The 21,448-nt window shown below is 42.0% G+C and overlaps 1 protein-coding gene across 3 annotated transcripts in view; it reads right to left on the bottom strand.

Moving 5' to 3' along the window:
• Window positions 1-21,448, bottom strand: part of HHAT (hedgehog acyltransferase) — a gene marked incomplete at both ends in the record, with an annotated part of 308,381 nt that overhangs the window by 228,620 nt on the left and 58,313 nt on the right. For all 3 annotated transcript variants that reach the window (XM_080699073.1, XM_080699072.1, XM_080699071.1), the window contains one exon: window positions 11,462-11,633. In XM_080699073.1, the coding sequence (XP_080555199.1) occupies window positions 11,462-11,633 (172 nt within the window). The remainder of the gene's footprint in view (window positions 1-11,461; window positions 11,634-21,448) is intronic.

Below are 21,448 nucleotides of genomic sequence, written 5' to 3' on the forward strand. Positions count from 1 at the left end.
CCTCTGTTAATTAAAATTCCTAATCACTTATTGTGGGCTCCTTTTTTTTTTTTATCTGCTTCCCAAATATTAGTGTTCTCTTAGGTTCAATCCTTCTAAGATATGTCTGAAACAGGTGCTGAAACAGCCAGAGAGAGGAGGTGAGGAAATCCACGTAGAGCTGGTAAAACCTAGCAGGGACAATATCCACAGCCTCAAGGTCCCCAACACTCCACCCTCAAGGATCAAATCTTCCCCAAACCTGACCTCCATCTGAGAAGTTGATTGCAGTAGCTCTAAGCCTCTCTGGAAATTAAAGTACAAAGTTAAAAAGAGTAATAACAAACTTCACCCGAAAAAGAAAAAAATACATGGGAAGACATTTTTATTTTGACATCTCCAGGAGAGGATTAAAAGAGAATGAAAGAAAAACCAATGTCCCTCAGCTGCCATGGTGCCCCAAATATCCTCTCCATTACAGCAAGTAGCATTGAGCTCAACAGCCAGCCTCACCCTGGTCTTCCCGTCCCCACCAGGAGTGGCTTTAACACTTTCGACACAGTTGGTAAATATCCTTGTTGCTTGATTAACCACATCAATGCATACCATGAAAAATAACCTCTATTGACAGCCCTATTCCAGTTTTGCAGGAATTACTTCCTAGAATAACATAAAGTGGATGATTTCCCTCTGGTGCCTTAGGCAGGATCTGGCCATTCCTGCTAATACCAGGCTGATGTCATTCACTAATGAGTTCATATGGGATATTTTCTCACCCAAACCTGCATATAAAGCCAGATATGGTGGTACAAACGTGTAATCTTAGTACTTGGGAGGCTGAGACAGCAGGATTACAGGTCTGAGGACAGCCTCAGCAGTAGTAGGACTCTCAGGAATCTGGGGATAGGAGCTGGGGAGTGCAACTCATTGGTAGAATGCCTCTGGGTTCAATCCTCAGAACAAACAAACAAACAAATAAATAAATGAAAGAAACAAGACCATAAGTGTTCAGTAAGCACCTCTGCAGTGAGTGCTGAGACAGACAAACAAGGTGAAGGCACAGTTATAAAGCAGATCTTGCTCTATGTGGGGGTGCTCATTTCTGGGCAGGGTAGAACATTATCAGTTCCGAGATCCTTGAAGAGGAAAGCCCAGATGTATGTTTTCTGGCCTGTAAGACAAAGAAGCATCCCTTATTCTATCTGCCCTGCTGCTACTCTCAGTTGGAACTTTGGGATGTGGTTTAAAAATAAAATCACAAAAAGACTTCCGGGAAGATGGCGACGGAGAAACCTCATAAGCCCTGCTAACAACCAATCTCTATTACCACAAAATCAGCGCCTTTCATAGCCAGAAAACACCATCAGCAGAGAAACAAAAAATGTAATTACAAGGGACAAAGAAAAAGAGGGCTGGAAAACGAGACACCAGAAAGAGTCAATTCACAAGAGTCAATTCAAGATGGATCAAAGACTTGGAAATTAGACCAGAGACCTGAGGATCCTTGAAGAGGGCATAGGTTCATCATTGCAACAGATAGACACAGATAAAAACTTTCTCAACAAGACCCCAAAGGCACACAAACTAAAACAAGTCAATATGTGGGATTGCATTAATCTGAAGAGCTTCTGTTCAGCAAAGGAAACTGTCAAGATCCTCAATCGAGAGGCAATAAAATGAGAGAAGATTTTTGCCACCTACTCCTCCGATAGAGGACTAATATCTCGAATCAAGAAACTCAACACTAAAAAAACAAATAATCCAATTTAAAAATGGGCTAGTGAACTAAATAGACACTTCACAAAAGAAGAAATTCAAATGGCCAATAAATGCATGAAAAAATGTTCAACATCACTGGCAACCAGATAGATGCAAATCAAAACTACCCTGAGATTTCACCTTATCCCAACTAGAATGGCAATCATTCAAAACACAAACAACAACAAATGCTGGCAAGGATGTGGAGAAGTGGGAACTCTAAAACATTGTTGGTGGGATTGCAAATTAGTGCGACCACTTTGGAAAACAGTATAGAGGATCCTTAGAAGAATGGGAACAAATTTACGATTTGATCCAGCAATACCACTTCTGGGTATCTACCCAAAAGAAAGGAAACCAAACTACCAAACCAATGCATGTGTATCTATGTTCATAGCTGCACAATTCACAATTGCCAAACTATGGAACCAGCCAAGATGTCCAACAAGAGATGAATGAATTACAAAACTGTGGGATTTTACTCAGCCATAAAAAACACAATTACATCATTCTCAGGGACATTGGTGGAACTGGAGGACATTATGCTAAGTGAGATTAGTCAGTCAAAAAAAAAGAAGAAATCAGATGCTTTCCTTAATATGTGAAAGCTAAGGAGAAATGGGTCATAGGAGGCACTCTAGATGAAAAGGAAGATCCTATAGAGAAGCAAATAAGGCAACCTAACTGAGGGGATGGGGAGGAGGGAAGAAAAACTCTCTAAAGCACAGGATGTACTTAAACAAACATACTGATGTCAACCACTAAGCCAAGCATGGGTAGAAGGGATGGGGAGGGAATGGAGTGGGGATTGGGTAGGGGCTAACTGGGCGATGTATGCATGCATGTCTACACAAGTTTTTAGCCCATTATGATGTATAAATGCAATGCACCAATAAAAAAATTTTAATATTACTAGGTATCCTTTCACTAGAATGTTGGGCATTTGTCTAGCACATCCTTCCAGAATACTTGATTCTATAGTTGTCAGTGCCTTTCATTACTTTGAACTGAGCTATTCACAACTCTAAGTTGCAGAAAACTGATGGTAATACACACGATTCTTGTTCATAGAGATGTAGATAAATTTTATCTGGTGGAGATGCAAGTGATTCCTGTCCACTATGGAGTAGGTCAGTTTTTTGTTTTGTTTTGTTTTTTGGTGGTACTGGGGTTTCTGGAAACCCTTCTACCTCCAGGCTACACTGCCAGACCTATTTTATATTTTTATTTGGAAACAGGGTCTCTTAATCCAGTGAGGTTGGCTTTGAACCTACGCGATACTCCTGTCTCTACCTCCCAAGAGTGGGGATTACAAGTGTGCACCACCACACCTGGCAGGAGGTCAGTTTTATATCAATGACAAATTTATTTCAGCATTCCTGATGGCTAATGTAGTTGCCTACTCTTTAGAGTATCCTTTGAGTTTATGTCATATTGTTCCCTCATTAATTAATACAGTGAATAAAAATCTTTGGCATGTGTTAGTTATTAAAAAAATCTCTCTCCTCATTGTTTCACACACAAAAAATTAGGAGCTGGAACCAGGGTACAAGGACTGCATGGCCTTTGCAAACTTCCCAACCCCCTCGTCCTTATTCACTTGCCCTTTCTGAACATCCCAAGAGTGATTAGCTGCCAAAACCCAAATCTGGAAAAAGCTTGTGTACCAGGAAAAAGAAGGAGGTATGCTGGTGGGCTGGGGATATAGCTCAGTGGTAGAGTACTTGCCTAACATACGCGAGACCCTAGGTTTGATCTCTAGTCCTGCCCTAAAATAAAAATACTTTAGAAGGGGACAGGGCTGCTCATCATCCTGTACCCTACTGCAGCCCAAAAAGGAAAACTCTGAGTGGCATAGAGATGGCTCATCTGGCATAGATGGCTCATTCTAGAGATTCCCCAAGGAGAGAAGCAATCAGGCCCCACCGGGCTGTACCACCATGACACACCAGACATTACACTAGGATACTTCTTGGTATATTTCCTTCCTTCTTTGGAAAGGCACAATGGGACTTACATTTCAGGCCATATAGCAGACCATCTACCCAGAGAATCATCCCCAATGGAGAACACTTAAGTACTAGATAATAGTTAAAAGCATGTTTTTAAATATAACACTGAGCTATTTGAAAAATGATTAAAATCCTTACAGGCCAGAAATAATATGAAGCATAAGCAGAAAGAGGGGTGGGCAGTGTTGTTTGTCTTCACCCAGTTGCATCCAACAGGCCCCAGAGGTCCAGAGCATGGCTTTCCAACAGCCACAGGTGAGGACAGGTGGCAACACTTGGAGTCCACACAGCACAGAAGGTCAGAGTGAGATCACACATAAACTCAGATCTCCAAAGGCCAAAATTCCCATGACCTGTGTGACCCCTAAAACCTAAGCCATAACTTTAAAGTAATATCAAATTAAATCAGTTACATCTCCAGGCACCTGGCAGAAACAAATATTCTGAATGAACATGTTCCAAAACAGACACCAAAAAATTCCTGAGCCAGGTGTGATGGTGCATGCTTGTAATCCCAGCATTTGGGAGGCTGAGACAGGAGGATTATGGTTCAGAGGCAGCCTCAGCTACTACTTAGTGAGGCCCTCTGCAACTCACTGAGACCTTGTTTCAAAATAAAGAGTAAAATATAGGGCTGAAAGTATAGCTCAGAGGTAGAATGTCCCTGAGTTCATCCCCAGTACTGCAAAAAAAAAAAAAAAAAAAAAAAAAAAAAAAAAAATTTCCCGAGCCAAGTGTGGTGGTGTGGTAGCATTCACCCATAATCCCAATACTTGGGAGGCTAAAGTAGGAGGATTGCAGGTTCAAGATCAGCCTCAGAAACTTAGTGAGACTTGCAGCAACCTAGAAAAACCCTATTTAAAAAGAAAAATTTTAGCTGGGCATGGTGGCATATACTTATAATCCCAGTACTTGAGAGGCTGAGACAGAAGGATCACAAGTTCAAGGCCAACCTCAGCTACTTAGTGAGGCCCTCCACCACTTAGCGAAACCCTATTTCAAAATAAAGAATAAAAAATAGGGCTCTCCCTATCCATGGGTTCCACTGACCACAAATCAGAAACATAAAAAAAAATAAAAAAAAAACCAACACTGAACATGAACAGATTTTTTCCCTTTTTATTATTTCCTAAAATAGTATAGTGACTTCATGGCATTTGTATTGTGTTAAGAATTATATGCAAGCTAGAAATGAGTCAAAGGACAGAGGAGGATGTGTACAGGTAATATGTGAATGCTTTGTCCTTCGGCAGAAGCAACTTGAGCATCTGCACACTTGGGAATGCAAGGCAGTTCCCGGATCCAGTCCTTCATGAATCCAAGGATGTGTGTTCAGGAAAGACAGACCTTGCAAATATGAAGAAGTACTAAAGAAAACTTACAGAAATCAAAATAACTGCTAATCAAAAACACAAAAGTAAACCCAAAATTCAGATATCAAATAAATTAGTCTTACCAAATATCAGTAATATTATCACACTTTGATAAGTATCTCAGATGAATTTTAAATACATTATACAATTATTTAGTATACATCATTCTAACAGCAAAAAGAATTGGAACAAAGTTTTTAGATGTCATTCACTGGTTCTATTTTTAGTCATAATGCTGAGTATATTGTGAAACTATTTTATGTATGGTGTAAAATAATAGATTATGTAATTATGAATTAACATTCTCATTGATTCAAAAATTTAAAAAAATCTAAGATGCAAAGAAAAAAAAAACAGTTAACGTTAAACTTGAGTTTAAAATAAAAATAAAATCATCTTTTTGAAACTATATTTCCTAGGTCTGTATCACTTAAAAAGTCTTCAAATACCTGCAGCAATGAACACAATCAAATCTTGCCTCCAGAATCCAATTTCCCCTGTAAAAGGAGCCAAGGCTCCTTTGGAGATTTGGCCAATTCCAATACTGGGTTAGGGAAAAAGTAAGGTAAGAACTGGGACACATTACAGTTCAAGAAATCAAGGAGATGCTCACAGGTACATAGAAGAATAAGGACAGAAGCTAACTTGATCAAATTTGGAACAAGTTAAGCACCAAGAAGAATAATAACCACATTTAAACACAAAACAGTCATTTTTCAATATCCATGAATGGGAGTATTTCATTACCTCCTTATTTTGAAGAATTATACTTGAAGATAAAATATTACATTTGCCCCTTTTTATGAGAAACTCTATTCAGACTTAACATATGATGGAAAACTCTTTTTACAGAAAAATAGCAGGTATAAAATGAAAATCTAATGATAGATTTATAAAAATCAGCATTTCCAACTCCCAGTTAAAAAAAAACGGATTCATACAAGATTCACTGAAGAATGTTAAAACTCCAGTAACACTATTCCAGGTTTTGAGGAACAGGATTAGTCACACAGCACTGGATTAACATAGCAAATGTTATTTAAAGGAATAAATGCACCCTTAGAAGGTAGGAATTTGCAGCAACCACCACATGCAACTGATTCAGCTTAGCAATACAGACAATAGTGAAAACCTGATATTACATGTACCCCAGAAATAGGAGGTATAAAGTAGTCTGTATGAAGTGATTTCCAAAAAAAATAAGTTGTATTAAAGTAAGCCTCTAGAGGATCTAGACCTAACTTTCAATGTATAGAAAGCAGGAAATAGGAGCCGGGCGTGGTAGAGCATGCTTGTGATCCCAGCATTGGGGAGGCTGAGAACTGGAGGATCGCGGTTCGCAGACAGCCTCAGCTACTTAGTGAGGCCCTTTGCAACTCAGTGAGACCCGGTTTCAAAAATAAAATAATAAAAAATAGGGCAGGGGGTGTAGCTCGGAGGTCAAATGCCCCTGGGTTCCACCTCCAGACCCGCAAAAAAAAAGAAAAGGAAAAGAAAAAAGAAACAGGAAATAGGACAAATTTAAGAATGGAATGAAATAAAATAAAAACCCAGAGTGTGGGATATTCTAAAATCATATGTCTGAACACTTCCAAAGTCTACATCACTTTTTAAAGTCTACTACCACTTTTTAAAAGTGGTAGAACTGGGAGCTGGGACAGGAGGATCTCAGGTTCATGGTCACTTAGCAAGATCCAGTTTCAAAAAAAATTTTTTTAAAGGGTCATGGATGTAGCTCTGTGGTATAACACCCCTGAGTCCAATACTCAGTACCACACACACAAAAAAAAATTTGTTTTAGTTGCCGGCGGTATACAGCAGATATAAAGTGTTGCCCAACTAGTTAACATTGAAGTAGACCAAAGAGAAATGGTTGGATTCTGGATTGAGAAAATAGCAAAGAAATGAATTCTGCAGACAACCAGAATAATATAAACTAGACATTAAATGACATTAGAGAATTATTCTTTTAAAAATGACATGCAGTTATAGTTAGGAAGGAGAACATTATTTGTGGGGGAAAAAGTTAACAATTGTTAGATCTACATGACTGTTTATTATATAATACCTGCAGGCTTTCTCTGCTTAAACTTTCCCCTTGTTCCTATGAGTATTTTAAGTATACAATATCACCTATGAGGCATTGTAGCAGAAATAAAGAACTTGAATTCATGAAGCTTTTGATATAACTGGAAGCAGATTGTAAAGCATCCTGTAAGACAACTGGCCTGGTCGCTTCAACAGGTTGGCCCCTGAAAAAGGGGTGGTGCTCAACTGTGACAATCGTAAGCGACCACTAGATACTATGCGTGGTCCTGAACAAAATACTAGCTTGGTCAAACCAAGTATAAAGTATATTTGGGGTCAACTGGTAAAAAATTGATTATTATCTGGGCCTCAAATTAAAAGCTAGTTATGTGGAAAGGTAGAGATTATAGACTAAAATCTTAGTTTAAAAATTACATATAGGAAAACCACAGATGTGTGTATAGAAGACAATGGAAAAGGTCAAGTACTAAGATTTTTATCAGATATGGTCTCTGGATAGATGGTCCATTTTTAAATTTTGGATGGTCTATATTTCTTAACTTTCTACAGCTTGTAGAGATAAAATATTTTATCTTAAATCTTTAAAAATATATTTATGACTTTGAGGTCGAAAAAAACATTTTTAAAAGAACCAAAACAGCACAGAGCATTAATAAAAATTTACAAATGCTACATGAAAACATCTATTCATCAAAAGATAGCCCAAAAACTTAAAAGTCAAACCACAAACCAAATGATATTATTATTGGCGTCAAACTAAAAGACAGTAGTAGAGAATAAATAACTCCTGCGAGTCCATAAGAAAAATCATAGTAGAAAATGACCAAAAGCTAATAGTTACATCAAATATATCAAAGTCCTATGACTGATGCAAAGATGTTCAGACCCATTAGTAATTAAGAAAGTGTGAATTAGAGTCATGAGATGTCATTCATACCCACCAATTTTGAAATTAAAAGCCAATATCGAGTGCCAGTGAGATTTGTAAGGAACGGAAAACCTCAGACACTGATAGATAAGTATAAAATGTTTCAATCAACTTAAAAATAATCTGGCATTACCCTGTCAATCTGAACACACATATTGCAAACAATCCTTCAATTCCATTTTTATGTGTATACATTACAGCAGTATTTCATACATTGGTCAGTGACTCTCACCCAACTGAATCATTTTTTGATACTAGGAATTGAACCCAAGATACTAGCCAACTGAGCTATACCTCCAGCACTTTTTATTTTTTATTTTGATACAGGATCTCACTAAGTTGTCTCAGTTGGCCTCAATCTTGAGATCCTCTGGAGTAGGTTGGACTACAGGTGTGTGCCATGGCCCCTGGCTCAGTTGAATGTTTTCTGACATCATTTTTACATAAAATAGTATAGAACGGGAAAAAAGATGAGAGCATATTGCTAGTGAATTCATATGTTGCACATTGTGAAAGTTTACACATACATACACACACACCTGTAATGCAATGTGCATTTCTTTATTAGTACTTGTGCTACCAAAGAGAGCACCAAAATGCATTTGCTATTAAGGGTTATTTGCCTAAGAGTTTGAAAGCTACTGCCCTATAGGGAAAATGCTTGCCTATGAGCCCCAAGAGATTCACAGAAATGTAATATGTGGAATAGCATACCCCTAGACAAACTCAAATGTCCTCCAACATGTTCAAAAGATAATTTGGGTGTATGGATGCACTGGAATCCTACACAACAGTGAAAACAGGCAGGATGTATTGCATATATCAACAGAGATGCTTCAGAAATACAATGTGAAGCCAGGTGTGGTGGCGCACACTTATAATCCCCATGCTTGGGAGGCGGAGACAGGAGGATCGTGCAAGTTCGAAGCCAGCCTCACTGGCTTAAGAGACTCCAAATTAACAAATATATATATAATAGGCCTGGGAGTGTAGCCCGGAGGTAGAAGGGTTTCCAGGAACCCCAGTACCACCACCAAAAAAAAAAGGAAAGTCATGGCCAGGCATGGTAGTACACACTTGTAATCCCAGCATTTGAGAGGCTGAGACCGGAGGATCGTGGTTCGTGGATAGCCGTGGCTACTTAGTGAGGCCCTCTGCAACTCAGTGAGACCTGGTTTCAAAATAAAGAATAAAAAAAATAGGGCAGGGAGTGTAGCTCAGAGGTCAAATGCCCCCGGGTTCCATCCCCAGACCCACAAAAATATAAAATAAAATAAAAGTCAAGTCAAGTCACATAAGAAGGCCAGTATGAATCAGTGCTGGGGATGTAACCCAGTCACAGAGCACTTGCCTGCCATACATAAAGCCCTGAGTTCAATTTCCACCACTGCAGAAAAAAGAAGAGAAAAGGAAAGAATTTATTGAAATGGAAGGGGTCTTAAAATATGCAAGTTTAGGGTTTTAACTGGGGCCAAAGTACACTGAAAGAGAATGATAAACACAAAAATCAGATTATCTTTGTAAAGAGTATGAGGGAATCTGGCAAGTTGGAAGTACAAAGGATTCTAGGACTCTGGTTAGTTCTTAAGCTGAATAGTGTTGAATCAGTCAATAGTGCTCTCTAAGTCACTGAATTAAACTCTCCTATAGCAGGTCTTAGGCGCAAATGTTATGTGAGAATTTGTTCAGTTTTGTCTCTAATTTCTACTCACAGAATAAAATAGTTGAAATAAAACAGTGTTTTAGTCTGGATGCTGTACAACTGGGCTCTGACTCAGTATAAGCCACCATTTAATCCTACCTTATGTCTCATCAGATCACTAAAAACTGACAATATTAGTTATCCTCAATTACAGAAGGAGTCTGAATGCTCCACAGAATAAAGAAATGCTAATTACCCCAATTTGATCAGTACAAGCTGTATATATGTCTTAAAATATCATACTGCAGCCCATAAACATGCACAGCTATCATCTCTTACGAATTTTCCTTAAAATAATATTGTCTTTTAAAAAAAGAATTGTAAATACATTCTGTGGCCAAAGAAAATGTCATACAAGCTCCACAAAGCTTTTAGCTTTAAAAAAAAAGGATCTGTTTGGAAAGAAACTCTCATTCAAACAGCTCAACATTAATTTTTTCCAGCCCTAAAAGGCTCCTTCCTTAGGAACATTCCAATTAAGCATGTGTGAAACCAAGGGCAATCAAGATTCTAAAAATCTATAAATCACCAAACAGATAAGGCAGGTTTCTGCTCTTTCCTTCAGCAGGGAGCATCTTAATCTGCCTAAAAGATCACACACACACACACACACACACACACACACACACACACACACACGCCCTGAAGCTACAGGCTAGAGGTCAGACTGCAGGCAGAACTCAGCCACGGCAGGAGTTCTCCAAAGGAGCAGGACAAGAAAGGAAAGGGACATCGTTCAGAACAAGGCATGGTCTCTGTTATTTGGGTGAGAGTAATAAAAGACAATGGTTTCTTCACCAAGAAGTCCTGTACCAGAGACTATGCCCTGCTGAGAATAAGACTTTCATCTCGCCTCACTGGCAAAGGCAGTAAAAGGAAAGAAAAAGGGCCCAACAGGACAAACACATACTTGGGGGCACACACACATCTATGCAGGTGGTGTGTGTGTGTGTGTGTGTGTGTGTGTGTGTGTGTAATTTTTTTTTTTTAAAACAGAAACAGGGTATCACTAAGCTGCTGAAGTTGGTCTGTGATCCTCCTGTCTCAGCCTCCCAAGGACTGGGACTATAGGTGCACACTACCATGCCCAGTTCAGGTCCAACCTTAATGGTCATTTCATTTAATCCTCAACAACTTCACAAAGATTAAGTCTCACTTTAGGAATGATACTAATGTCCAAAGCAATTTAAATAAACCAAAGGTTGCCCACCGTTGGTTTGTGGAGATGGGAACAAGATCTTTGCCTCTCTGACTCTAAAGCTCACACTCTTTCCTTTCTACTTCACACAGAAAGGGATGACTGGAGAACTACTGTCTTGGAGCACTGCCTCTTATAATGGATGCCAAGGCTGTCCCAGCAACTCTCACTCTCTACTGCCAGACAAACTGATCACACCACCAAGACGCACACCCAGCTAAGCTTGGCAGGATTTTATGACAAGGAATGTCACTACATCCTTGATGCCACAAGCAAGCCTTCACCTCTATCCACCTTGCCAATCTTGCATAATCTTACCCACAAAAAGAATAACTTTTTAAAAACGGGGGAAAAAAAGTTTGCTCAAGACAACTGCACCCCTGAACCCTTCCTGGTCCAACCACCGCCATTCTGAAGCCAGCCTCTGGCGCTTGTCCTAGTGACAGTGGTCTCCATGATTACCTAAGGTCCAACAAGAGACAGCTTCCAGGAGTGGGATGCTGCTGTAGATGGCATGCATGTACATGAGGTGAGACATCAGCTCGGCCAGACCCCACCAGCAGAGGAGGCGGCCCAGGCCCCGGGCGAGGACACAGAGGCTGTCCTTCAAGGGACAGAGCTCCTGCTGCTGCATCTAAATTAAAAACAAGAGAAGAAGGAGTCAGATTGTTCCTTGATTTCTACAGCCTTCAAATAGTCCCCTCAAAGATACTTTTAATAAACTTCTCAAAAGTCATCACTGCCATGTCTGCTAACAGAGGGTTGGGTTGGTTTGCCTTAGGAACACTTAATGTTCTTGGGTGAAAAAGAAATATTTCAACTGGGGAACGGTCCCAGAGTAAGGGCAGGGTGGGACCAACATGCTGCCCTCGTTCCAAGAACCATGGCGCTCTGTGTCCCTGCGCCCTGGGAAAACCCTGGCTGGGAGGTGGCACTCAGTCAATTCTCCCCCTGGAGACCCTGGCATCTTTGGGCTCTAGGTGTCGGCTGCCTATCCTCACCCATCACCCAGTCACATCTGAGACTGGTAGTCAGGATAAATCACAAAAAGACAGAGGCAAAAGAAACAGAGAGAGAGATGGAGAGAGGAAGGTAGGGAGGGAGGAAGGTAGGGAGGGAGGGAGGAAGGGAGAGAGAGAGAGAGAAAGAGAGAGAGAGAGAGAGAGAGAGGCCCAAAAATGACAGAAAAAATTAAGTTCTTGGATTATTGTACCTCAAGTTGTTTTCTAAATCAAAGCAAAATTGACACAAATAGGGACCAGTGTTTTGCTCAGCAGCAAGACATTAGCTAAGAACACAGACTTCAGAGTGAGACTGAACCAGGGTTAAATTCTAAAACAAGCACAGCTATGTGCTCCTGAGCAAGTTTCTCAAGTCTTGGTTTTATCACATATAAAAGGAAAAACATTGTGATGATGACCAAATCTGATAAAGTACACGAAGTACTAAGTACAGCACCTAGAGTATTAAAAGCACGGGGCAACTGGTAACTTTTCTGTACCTTCTTCATGTTCTTCCCTCATAAGTCCCAGAGTACCAGCCACAGGGCAGCAGCAGAAGGATGTTCACAGTCAAACACCAAAGGGGTGTTTACATTATTCACAGAGACCACATGAAGGTTGAGTACCTTTACTCAAAATGCTTGGGACCAGAAATGTTCCAGGTTTTGGAATATTTGCCCAGCTCTTCACCAGTGGAGCGCCCCTAGTCTGAAAATGCGCTCAAAAGCTTTCCAATGTTGGAGCATTTCAGATCTTTAATGAGGGATGCTGACCCTGGTTATGTATGGGCAGACCAAAGCCAGTCCTACTGAGCAGCCCAGTGGCCTGGTCTCACCTTGCTGTGTGCTGTGCAGGAGATGTGCAGTCATTTAAACACAGAAACTACGATTCACCCTCGCACCGCTACATAAGCAGAAATGGAAAAACAAGAGCAATATGTTTTGTGACCCTTAGAAGGACAAGATTTGGCTGGGCTGAAGGCTGCCTTAAAATCAAAAGGAAAGCCAGGCATGGTGGTGCACGCCTGTAATCCCAGTACTTGGGGAGGCTAAGCCAGGTAGATTGCAAATTTGAGACCAGCACACGGCAACTTGGGTACACCCTGTTCAAAAGAAAACCAATAAAATGAGGCTGGGGATATAGCTCAGAGGCAGAGTGCCCCTGGGTTCGATTTTTTTTTTTTTTTTTTTTTTTGTGGTACTGGGGTTCCTGGAAGCCCTTCTACCTCTGGGCTATACTCCCAGACCTATTTTTACATTTTTATTTGGAAACAGGGTCTCCTAAGCCAGCGCACGCGGCTGGCTTCGAACCTGCACGATCCTCCTGTCTCTGCCTCCCAAGCGCGGTGATTACAAGTGTGCGCCACCACGCCCGGCCTAGGGTTCGATCTTTAGTACTACCAAAAGAAAAAAGAAGAGGTAAAGCCAAGCTGATAAAACTGAACCTGTCACAGAAATGGGTGGAGGAAATGGTCTGTACTCCCCATTAACATTTAGTGTTCCCAGCACTAAGTCAACTAGAAGGGCCCCTTCCTAGGGGACGCGACTCTGAGGTAGCTACTCGGCTTCTCTGGCCTCTACTCTCCAAGGTGTGGCAGCTCCCACTGCAGCCAGGAGAGCGGTATGTGCGCCCTCAGAGGGGAGGAAGAGCTACACGACAGGGTGGTTCTTTGAACATGCACTATCACTACCACTTTCTCAAGCTGTCCCCCCTCACTATGTCGCCATTCCGAGGAATTCTGGCCGGCTCAGTGGCATCGCAGTTGGCTGCACAGAGGACTTGCCCCGCTTGCCCTCTGCCTAGCCACGTCCTGCAGAACTCTCTGGCTTCATCTTCCTATCGTAAGGTCATACAACTCACAGGACTTTCCTCTTCCCTTTCATCTCCCTCAGTTCACCTAAGGAAGAACTTCATTTGGTCCAGCCATATCAACCCGCAGTGTTAGCAAACAGCAGAAATGAACTGAGCTGCTGGAAGGCCTCATCTGGCCAGTTTTGACAGGAGAAGGGCCAAGAAGGAAGGCTGAGTCATTGCAGACTTGTAGTGAGCAAAGGCCACCGCCATGACAGCTGTACAACAGCGACCCAGTGCAGATCCCTCTCTGGGCATAAACTGAAAATGGTTTTCACTTATACCATGTTCCAAGAGGCCTCACTCGGCCTGCAGCAGTGGGCCACTATTCTCTCAGGGCAGAAGCATTTCCCTGCCAGCTCACTCATGTCTGTTATTTAATTAAGGAGAAAGGAAAAAGAAATAACCCAAATACCCAACAATGGGGGACTAGTTAAATGCATAAACATTATATAGCCATGAAAACTAATTTTGTTCAACAAATGATAGTCTGGCAAAATATATACCCAGAAATGATAATATTTGGATAGTGAGATTTTAGCTATTGTTGACAATATAAAATAGAATATTTTTGTCATCAGGGAAAAGTAATGTAACTTTAAAATACTGCAAAAACTATGGACCTCTCTGCTAGTGAGGCAACTGTATTCATAGTCTCTCTCCTTCTCTCTCTCTCTCCCCGTCTCCATCTTCCTCCTAAAAGATGAACTCCTGGATATCTACCTAAAAGACTTGAAACCAGACTACCAGAGTAATGTATGTATATCTACATTTATAGCTATACAATTCATAATTGCCAAACTATGGAACCAGTTGAGATGTCCATCAGCAGATAAATGGATTACAAAATTATGGGATATATACACAATGGAATTCTACTCAGCCATAAAGACCAAATTTATGTCATTTGCAGGAAAATGGATGGAACTAGAGAATATTATGCCAAGTGAGATTAAACAGTCATAAAAAGTGAAAGGTTGGATGTTCTTCCTCATCCGTGGAAGCTAGGGAAAAACTGGGGCACAGGATGGACTAGAGAGAGGAGAAATCTTAGTGAAGTGAGGGAGGGGACCTAACTGAGTGAGACAAGAAGGGAAGAGACTTGAAGAGCAAAACACCTCAGTGGACACGATGTACAGACACAAACTTACGCAAGACAGTCATTGTGTTGAACAGGGGAAGATGAAGAGGGAGAGAGAGAGGGGTGGGAACTAGGGGAGGGCTACTAAGTGCTGGGTGCATGTATGCCTCTACCATCCTGAACTTCATCAAGATGTATGATTACAATGTACCAATAAAAGATGCCTAGAATCCAAACTTTCACCAGAAATCCCAACATCTTCTATGACCAGATATGCCAGGCTAATCTTTGTGTGTATGTGTGGTGCCAGTGATTGAACCCAGGGCATTCTGCCTCCAAGCTAAACTCCCAGCCCTTTTTCTGTTTTGTTTGTTTGTTTGTTTATTTGTTTGTTTGGTTTTGGTGGTACTAGGGGTGGAACCCAGGGACTTTTCTACTTCTGGGCTACACTCCCAGACCTATTTTATACTTTATTTGGAAACAGGGTCTCACTAAGTTGCTGAGAGCCTCGCTAAGTAGCTGAGGCTGGCTTCGAACCTGCGCGATCCTCCTGTCTCAGCCTCCCAAGCGCAGGGATTACAAGTGTGCACAACCACGCCCGGCTTTCTGTTTTGTTTTGAAACAGGGTCTTGCTAGGTTTCTGGAAGTCTCACTAAATTGCTGAGGCCAACCTCAAACCTGAGATCCTCTGTCTCAGACTCCTTTGCACTGATATTACAGGCGTGTGCCACCACACTCAGCTCAGAGTGATCTTTATGTTGCCTTACTTTCCCACCTCACTCTAATTTCTCAGCTGCACACTGAGTTCCTCTTTCTTCATTCACTACTCTTTTTCTGGCTTACTAAGGTGAATCCATTTTGACTAAGTGACCATCGGCAAATGAAGCTATTACAAACACAAGGCTGTGATCTCAATACCCTCTGAAACTCATATATCGAATCCCAACTCCTTATAGTGATCCTATTAGGAAGATCTTTGAGAGGTGATTAGGTCATGAGGGCAGAGCCCTCGATTGTAACTAGTATTGGCATTCTTATAAAAAGAGACCTCAGAGTCAGCTTGTCCATTCCACCAAGTAGGGCCACTGTGAGAAAGTGCCATTCTGCAAACCAAAAAGTGGGCCCTTGCCAGACACCAAATAAGCCAGTGTCTTGATCCCGGACCTCCCAGCCTCCAGAATTGTGAGAAGTCAGTTTTGGTTGCTTATAAGCTAGCTGGTTAATGAGATTCTTACAGTGACCCAAATGGACTAAGACATGCATGCCTTGGTCCTGAGGCTGGAAGAGTTCCCAGTAAGGGACCAGCACATCCAAGACATCAAGAGGCACCAGCCACTCTAGATGGGGGAAAAGGCCTTTCTCCATGGCCACACTTGGGCAGAGGTGAGTCGACTGTCTGAATGTGATAACAAGGGTTGTCGGGAGACAATTCTCACGCAACTGAACACCAGGCCCACAGGCCTACCCCAAGCTGAGGTCCCCTGAGGACCAGACCTGCATGTGGGGCCTCACCCTGTGCAGCCCCATCCCAGGGGGTGAAGGCAGCAGCTGGACCGGAGGAAGCCAGGACAGAGGCAGAAGGCAGCTCTGCCGGCAAGCAGGAAGACGCTCCGTCCCCAGCCACCTCGCCACTCCAGGCAATCACACATCACGGCTCTCCTTCCCCTCCCCACACCACATGCAGCCTGAAAATGACACAAATATCTGTAATTAAGAAGAACCATGAGGTGCCATTCATGGTTGATTGCTTCCCAATAATCACATTCTACTTTCTGAGGGCCAACACCTCCCTGCCAGGTTTGATAAGGCATAATTATGTGTCACCGCAGGACCCAAAGGGCCAGACTCTCTTCAACAGTCCCTTTTTGAAGCTGAATGCCTCCTTATTCAAACAACAGAAATGGGGATTCTTAAATTGTACAAATACATATAGGAAAAGAAAAACAATTCAACTTTTCACTCTATTTGTCTTTACCTAAAAATGATGGTCTCTAGGGTTGTGCCATTATTTTGATCCAGTTATCTCTCTGTCTGTGGACTTTCTTTTATTTAAAGTACTCAGTGGGAAGAACAGCCATGCCACACAGAGCCCGTCTAATGAGCAGGGCTGCTCCCCTGTCTGCATGCAAAGTCTTTCATTGCAGGTATTTTCAACTTAGGGCACTGACAACCTTAAGACCATTGGAAACAGCCCCATCACAGGAATTTTAAGTTCAGGCTCCACTAAAAGAAATACACATTAACTCATCTGCAAAGTGCATTTTAAAATGCATTATATTGTAAAATCTCATTTCATGCAAATTGCATGAAAGGGAATACTGAAGCCTTTCTCTATCCTGCAAAGATCTTCTAATGATTAAAGATGACAGTCCTCAAAGATGAAAGGTTTCTTTCTTCACACACTACTAACCCATGTGCTGGAGAGCAGCAAATGAAGGCTTTACCCAGAGCCAATTACTCTGCCCAGCCCCCTTTGACAGCTTCCGTCTGCTTGGATCCAGAGGCCAGCTCGTACAAGCCTTGTTTTCTCAGGTGGGGATGGCTTCTCCATATTGAGTGGCCACAGACCGTGTCCTTACCCCAACAAATCAGTCCCTAGTCAGTCCTTCATTGGTCCCAGCCTGGCCACCCACACGAACGCCAGTGATCACACTGGTCTCTCCCAGAGCAAGTGGCACCTGCAGCTGCTGATGCTCCACAGACTGGCCCCTCTTCTGGCCAGCTGCAGCCTCTAAACCTGCAGGTGCACCAGGCGATACCAAGCGCCCTCTAGCTCCTGCCACACCGAGTCAGAGTGACAATGTATCCTTATTCCTTCTTCCCAATCTGCATCCCACTGGCCTCTCTGCCTCCATCCCCTCATCTATGAGGCAGTAACAGCAGCCAGTCAGTCTCTGAGTTTCTCATAGGATTGAGAATTAAATGAGCTAGAACACAAAGCCTGGCTTAGAGGAAGTACTCAGTTAGTATACTATCACAACTAACATGATTTCAGGTGATCTCTAGAACCACAGCCAACCCACACCCTGACCAAGGTTTCTGGGACACTGCCAACCTTTCCAGCCCTTGCCAGCTACCCAGAGGTGGGGATACCCTGTACCTGCAGCAGCTACCTGAGTCTCTTTTCAAAGAGGAGCCAATCTACCAGCCTTTTGGGGGATCAAGGTTGTCCACTTCCCAGAATCCCCTGCTGTGCCTGCTCACGAGGTTGGACACACAGGACCTCACTTTTAGCCTAAACTTACCTTGAAATTGCCAAGCACATCTGCCTAGTAACAACTGTGGGTAATTAACACTTCATAGTAGTTATGTGTGAAACCATGGTACCCACATAAAACCAGTTAATCCTAAACAATTGTGAGAAGGTACTATAGATTTCACATTTCATCCCATAAGGAAACTGAAGCACAAATAAGTTATCTCACTAAACACTCTCAAGCCAAACCAGAGTAGAAATTCGACCCCAGGGAGCTGGGCTCCAGAGCCTTTGATCTTAACCCCCATATGAGTTCCCCATTTGGGCACTGACTCTCTCCCAATGGTGGTAGCACAGCCCTCCACAAGAAAGCCCCTGGCCCACCACTCAGGCTCCTTCCTCCCCTGAGTCCACACTGCACAGTTCACCTGGTCAAAGGAAGAGGCAGAGGCTCCAGGCTCCCAGCTAAGCAAGTAATAAACACACCCAGCTCTCCCCTAGACTCGTCTGGGTCCCTGGCCTTACCAGCTCAGTATCCAAGTTCCATAAAAACATGGCAGAAATGTAGCCAGAGGCCATGTTCCGGAAACTCTTAATGCTATCAGAAATAACCTTCCAGTTGAGGACCACTGGGGCCCTGGTACAGGTAAAATGTTGAGCTGTTCACAACTGGACAGCAAAAATTTCACATGCTTTAACTTTTTTAATCTGTTGTATGTAAACATATGTGCTAAAAATGTAAGTGAAAGATGTATTCTCTTGTCTTCTTTTATTCTTGGGAATTTATAGATTCCCAGCTGGGCACTGCTTTTCCTTCCTGGGTTGGTTTCCACAATGTGGTTCTGCTGCCCCCTGGTGGTGAAGTCTGGTTCTTCTGCAGTGCCCCGTTTTTAAGAATTGACCTGATGCTCTAAGAATGAACCGTGAATTTCAGTTATTACCAACCCTTGCATCGAAAGGCGATTCATGTATTCATTCAAGCCCATTCAGAGCAAACCTTCTTTACAAATTCTCCCCATAAGTGATCTTCCTTCCCTTCCCAGACTTTCCCTTTGTGACTGTTTGTGCTACTAGGTTGGCTTCTTAGTTTAACCCCTTCTCTCTTCCCACAGGAGACAAGCATCCCATAGGTAGCCTTGGCAACAACAGAGACATCCTAGACATTTAAATTTTCCCTGTACCTTATTGAACATTTTTCCCTTCTCTAGGTTGACTTCTATAGATATTTTCACACCACAGAAAAAGATACTAATTTGCTTATACCCTGCTCTTGCCAGATGTGGTGGCTCACGCTTATAATCCCAGCATTTGGGAGGCTGAGACAGGAGGATCACAGCTCATAGACCAGCTACTACTAAGTGAAGCCTAAGTGAAGCCCTTTGCAACTCAGTGAGAATCTGTTTCAAAATAAAAAAGATTTTAAAAATAGGGGTGGGGTAGAAATCTAATTCTAATTCAAGGTAATTCTACCTTAGAGGTAGAATACACCTGAGTTCCATCCTCAGTACTGCAAAAATAAAAATGAATAAATAAATATCCTGCATTCAGCAACTGCTACCATTTTAGAGAGGTTAAAAAAGAAAACATCTGACCTTTCACTTGTGACTAATTAATCTTATTAGCATAATATTCTCCCATGCAAATGAAATAATTTTTTTATTTATGGCTAAGTAGTGTTCCATTGTGTATCTATCACATAATTTTAAAGTCCATTCATCTGTTAATGAACATCTTTACTGGTTCTATAGTTTGGCAATTATGAATTGTGGTGCTTTATATATATATGTATGTATGTATGTATGTATATATGTATGAATGTATGTATGTATGTATGTATGTATACATTACTATGGCAGTCTGGTTTCAATTCTTTTGGGTAGATACTCAGGAATGGTATAGCTGGGTTAAATGGTAGGTTTATTCTTATTCTTATGAAGACTCTCCACAATGTTTTCCAAAGTGGTTGCACTAATTTGCAATCATACAGCAATAAAAATACACACAAATTTAATGATGGAGAGAGAGAGGGAGTGCAATGGGAACTGGGTAAGGGCTTTCCGAGTATTGCATGCATGTATACCTCCATCCCTCTGAACTTCATCATGACGTATGATTACAATACACCAGTAAAGCCAGGCATGGTAGCACATGCTTATAATCCCAGTACTTGGGAGGCTAAAACAAGAGGATCACAGGTTTGCAGCCAACCTCAGCTACTTAGTGAGGAACTCTACAACTTAGTGAGGCCCTGTTTCAAAATGAGTAAAACAAAGGGCTTGCCATGTAGCTCAGAGGTAGAATGCCCCTAGGTTCAATCTCCAGTTCCGAAAGAATAAAAGCACCAGTTGAGAGAGAGAGAGAGAGAGAGAGAGAGAGAGAGAGAGAGAGAGAGAGAGAGAACGAGAACGTGCTAAGACACAAATGGAACCCAGAATCTCTAGATCTGAGCCACCATAGCCACCCCCTTCTCTTCCCCAGGCAGAGAACAGAATGATAGCCATTGTCTGAGAATGTAAGTGAGCAATGGTTTCAAAGCTTGCCTCTGTTGAACAGATAAAGGACATTGATCAGCCTCTAATGCTTCTGCTGGCCCCTTTAAGACACAATTTGAAAAGAGAGGAAAATTTTTAAAGAATGATGGTTTTGCATCATAACAAAGTATGGATCCCACAGGGTGAAGCTCTTTATGAGTAAGAGGCAGTTAGAAAAATAATTTGTTTCCTCCTAATGGATTTAGCCTGTTTCTCTGAGAATTACTATCTGTCCTCAAGGGAGAAGAATAGATGTTTAGTCCAAAGGCTATTGGATGGAAAACTGGGAAGAATTCAAAATGTACAATGTCAAAGAGATCGTAAAGAGACTGAAGAGGGAGGGCCTGAACCCACCCTGCACTGTGCCTATCCCTCTCCAGGCCTCTGAGGAGCTTAGGAGAGTTCTCAGCCTCTGCATGCATCAGGATCCCCTGGGGGCTGGATGATACTGATGGGCTCCACCTCCAGAGGTCTGGCTTCATTCATCTTGGGCAGGGTCTAAGCATTTGCATTTCAACAAGTTCTCTGGCCATGCCAAGGCTTCTGGGTCAGGTCCCACACTTTGTGAAACACCGAGTTAGAATATCAGTTGCCATCACTAAACCACTTCTGTCTTTTCTACAGTAATTTAAAACACAGATTTGAAATACTTTTAAAGAATGATCATAGCCAGGTGTGGTGGCACATGCCCGTAATTCCAATATTTGAGAAGCTGAGACAAGAGGATCACAGGTTCAAGGCCAGCCTCAGCAACTTAGTGATAATCTGTCTCTAGATTTTTTTTCAAAG

The sequence above is a fragment of the Muscardinus avellanarius genome, assembly GCF_963383645.1.
Source record: "Muscardinus avellanarius genome assembly, chromosome: 7".
NCBI classification, from domain to species: Eukaryota; Metazoa; Chordata; class Mammalia; order Rodentia; family Gliridae; genus Muscardinus; species Muscardinus avellanarius.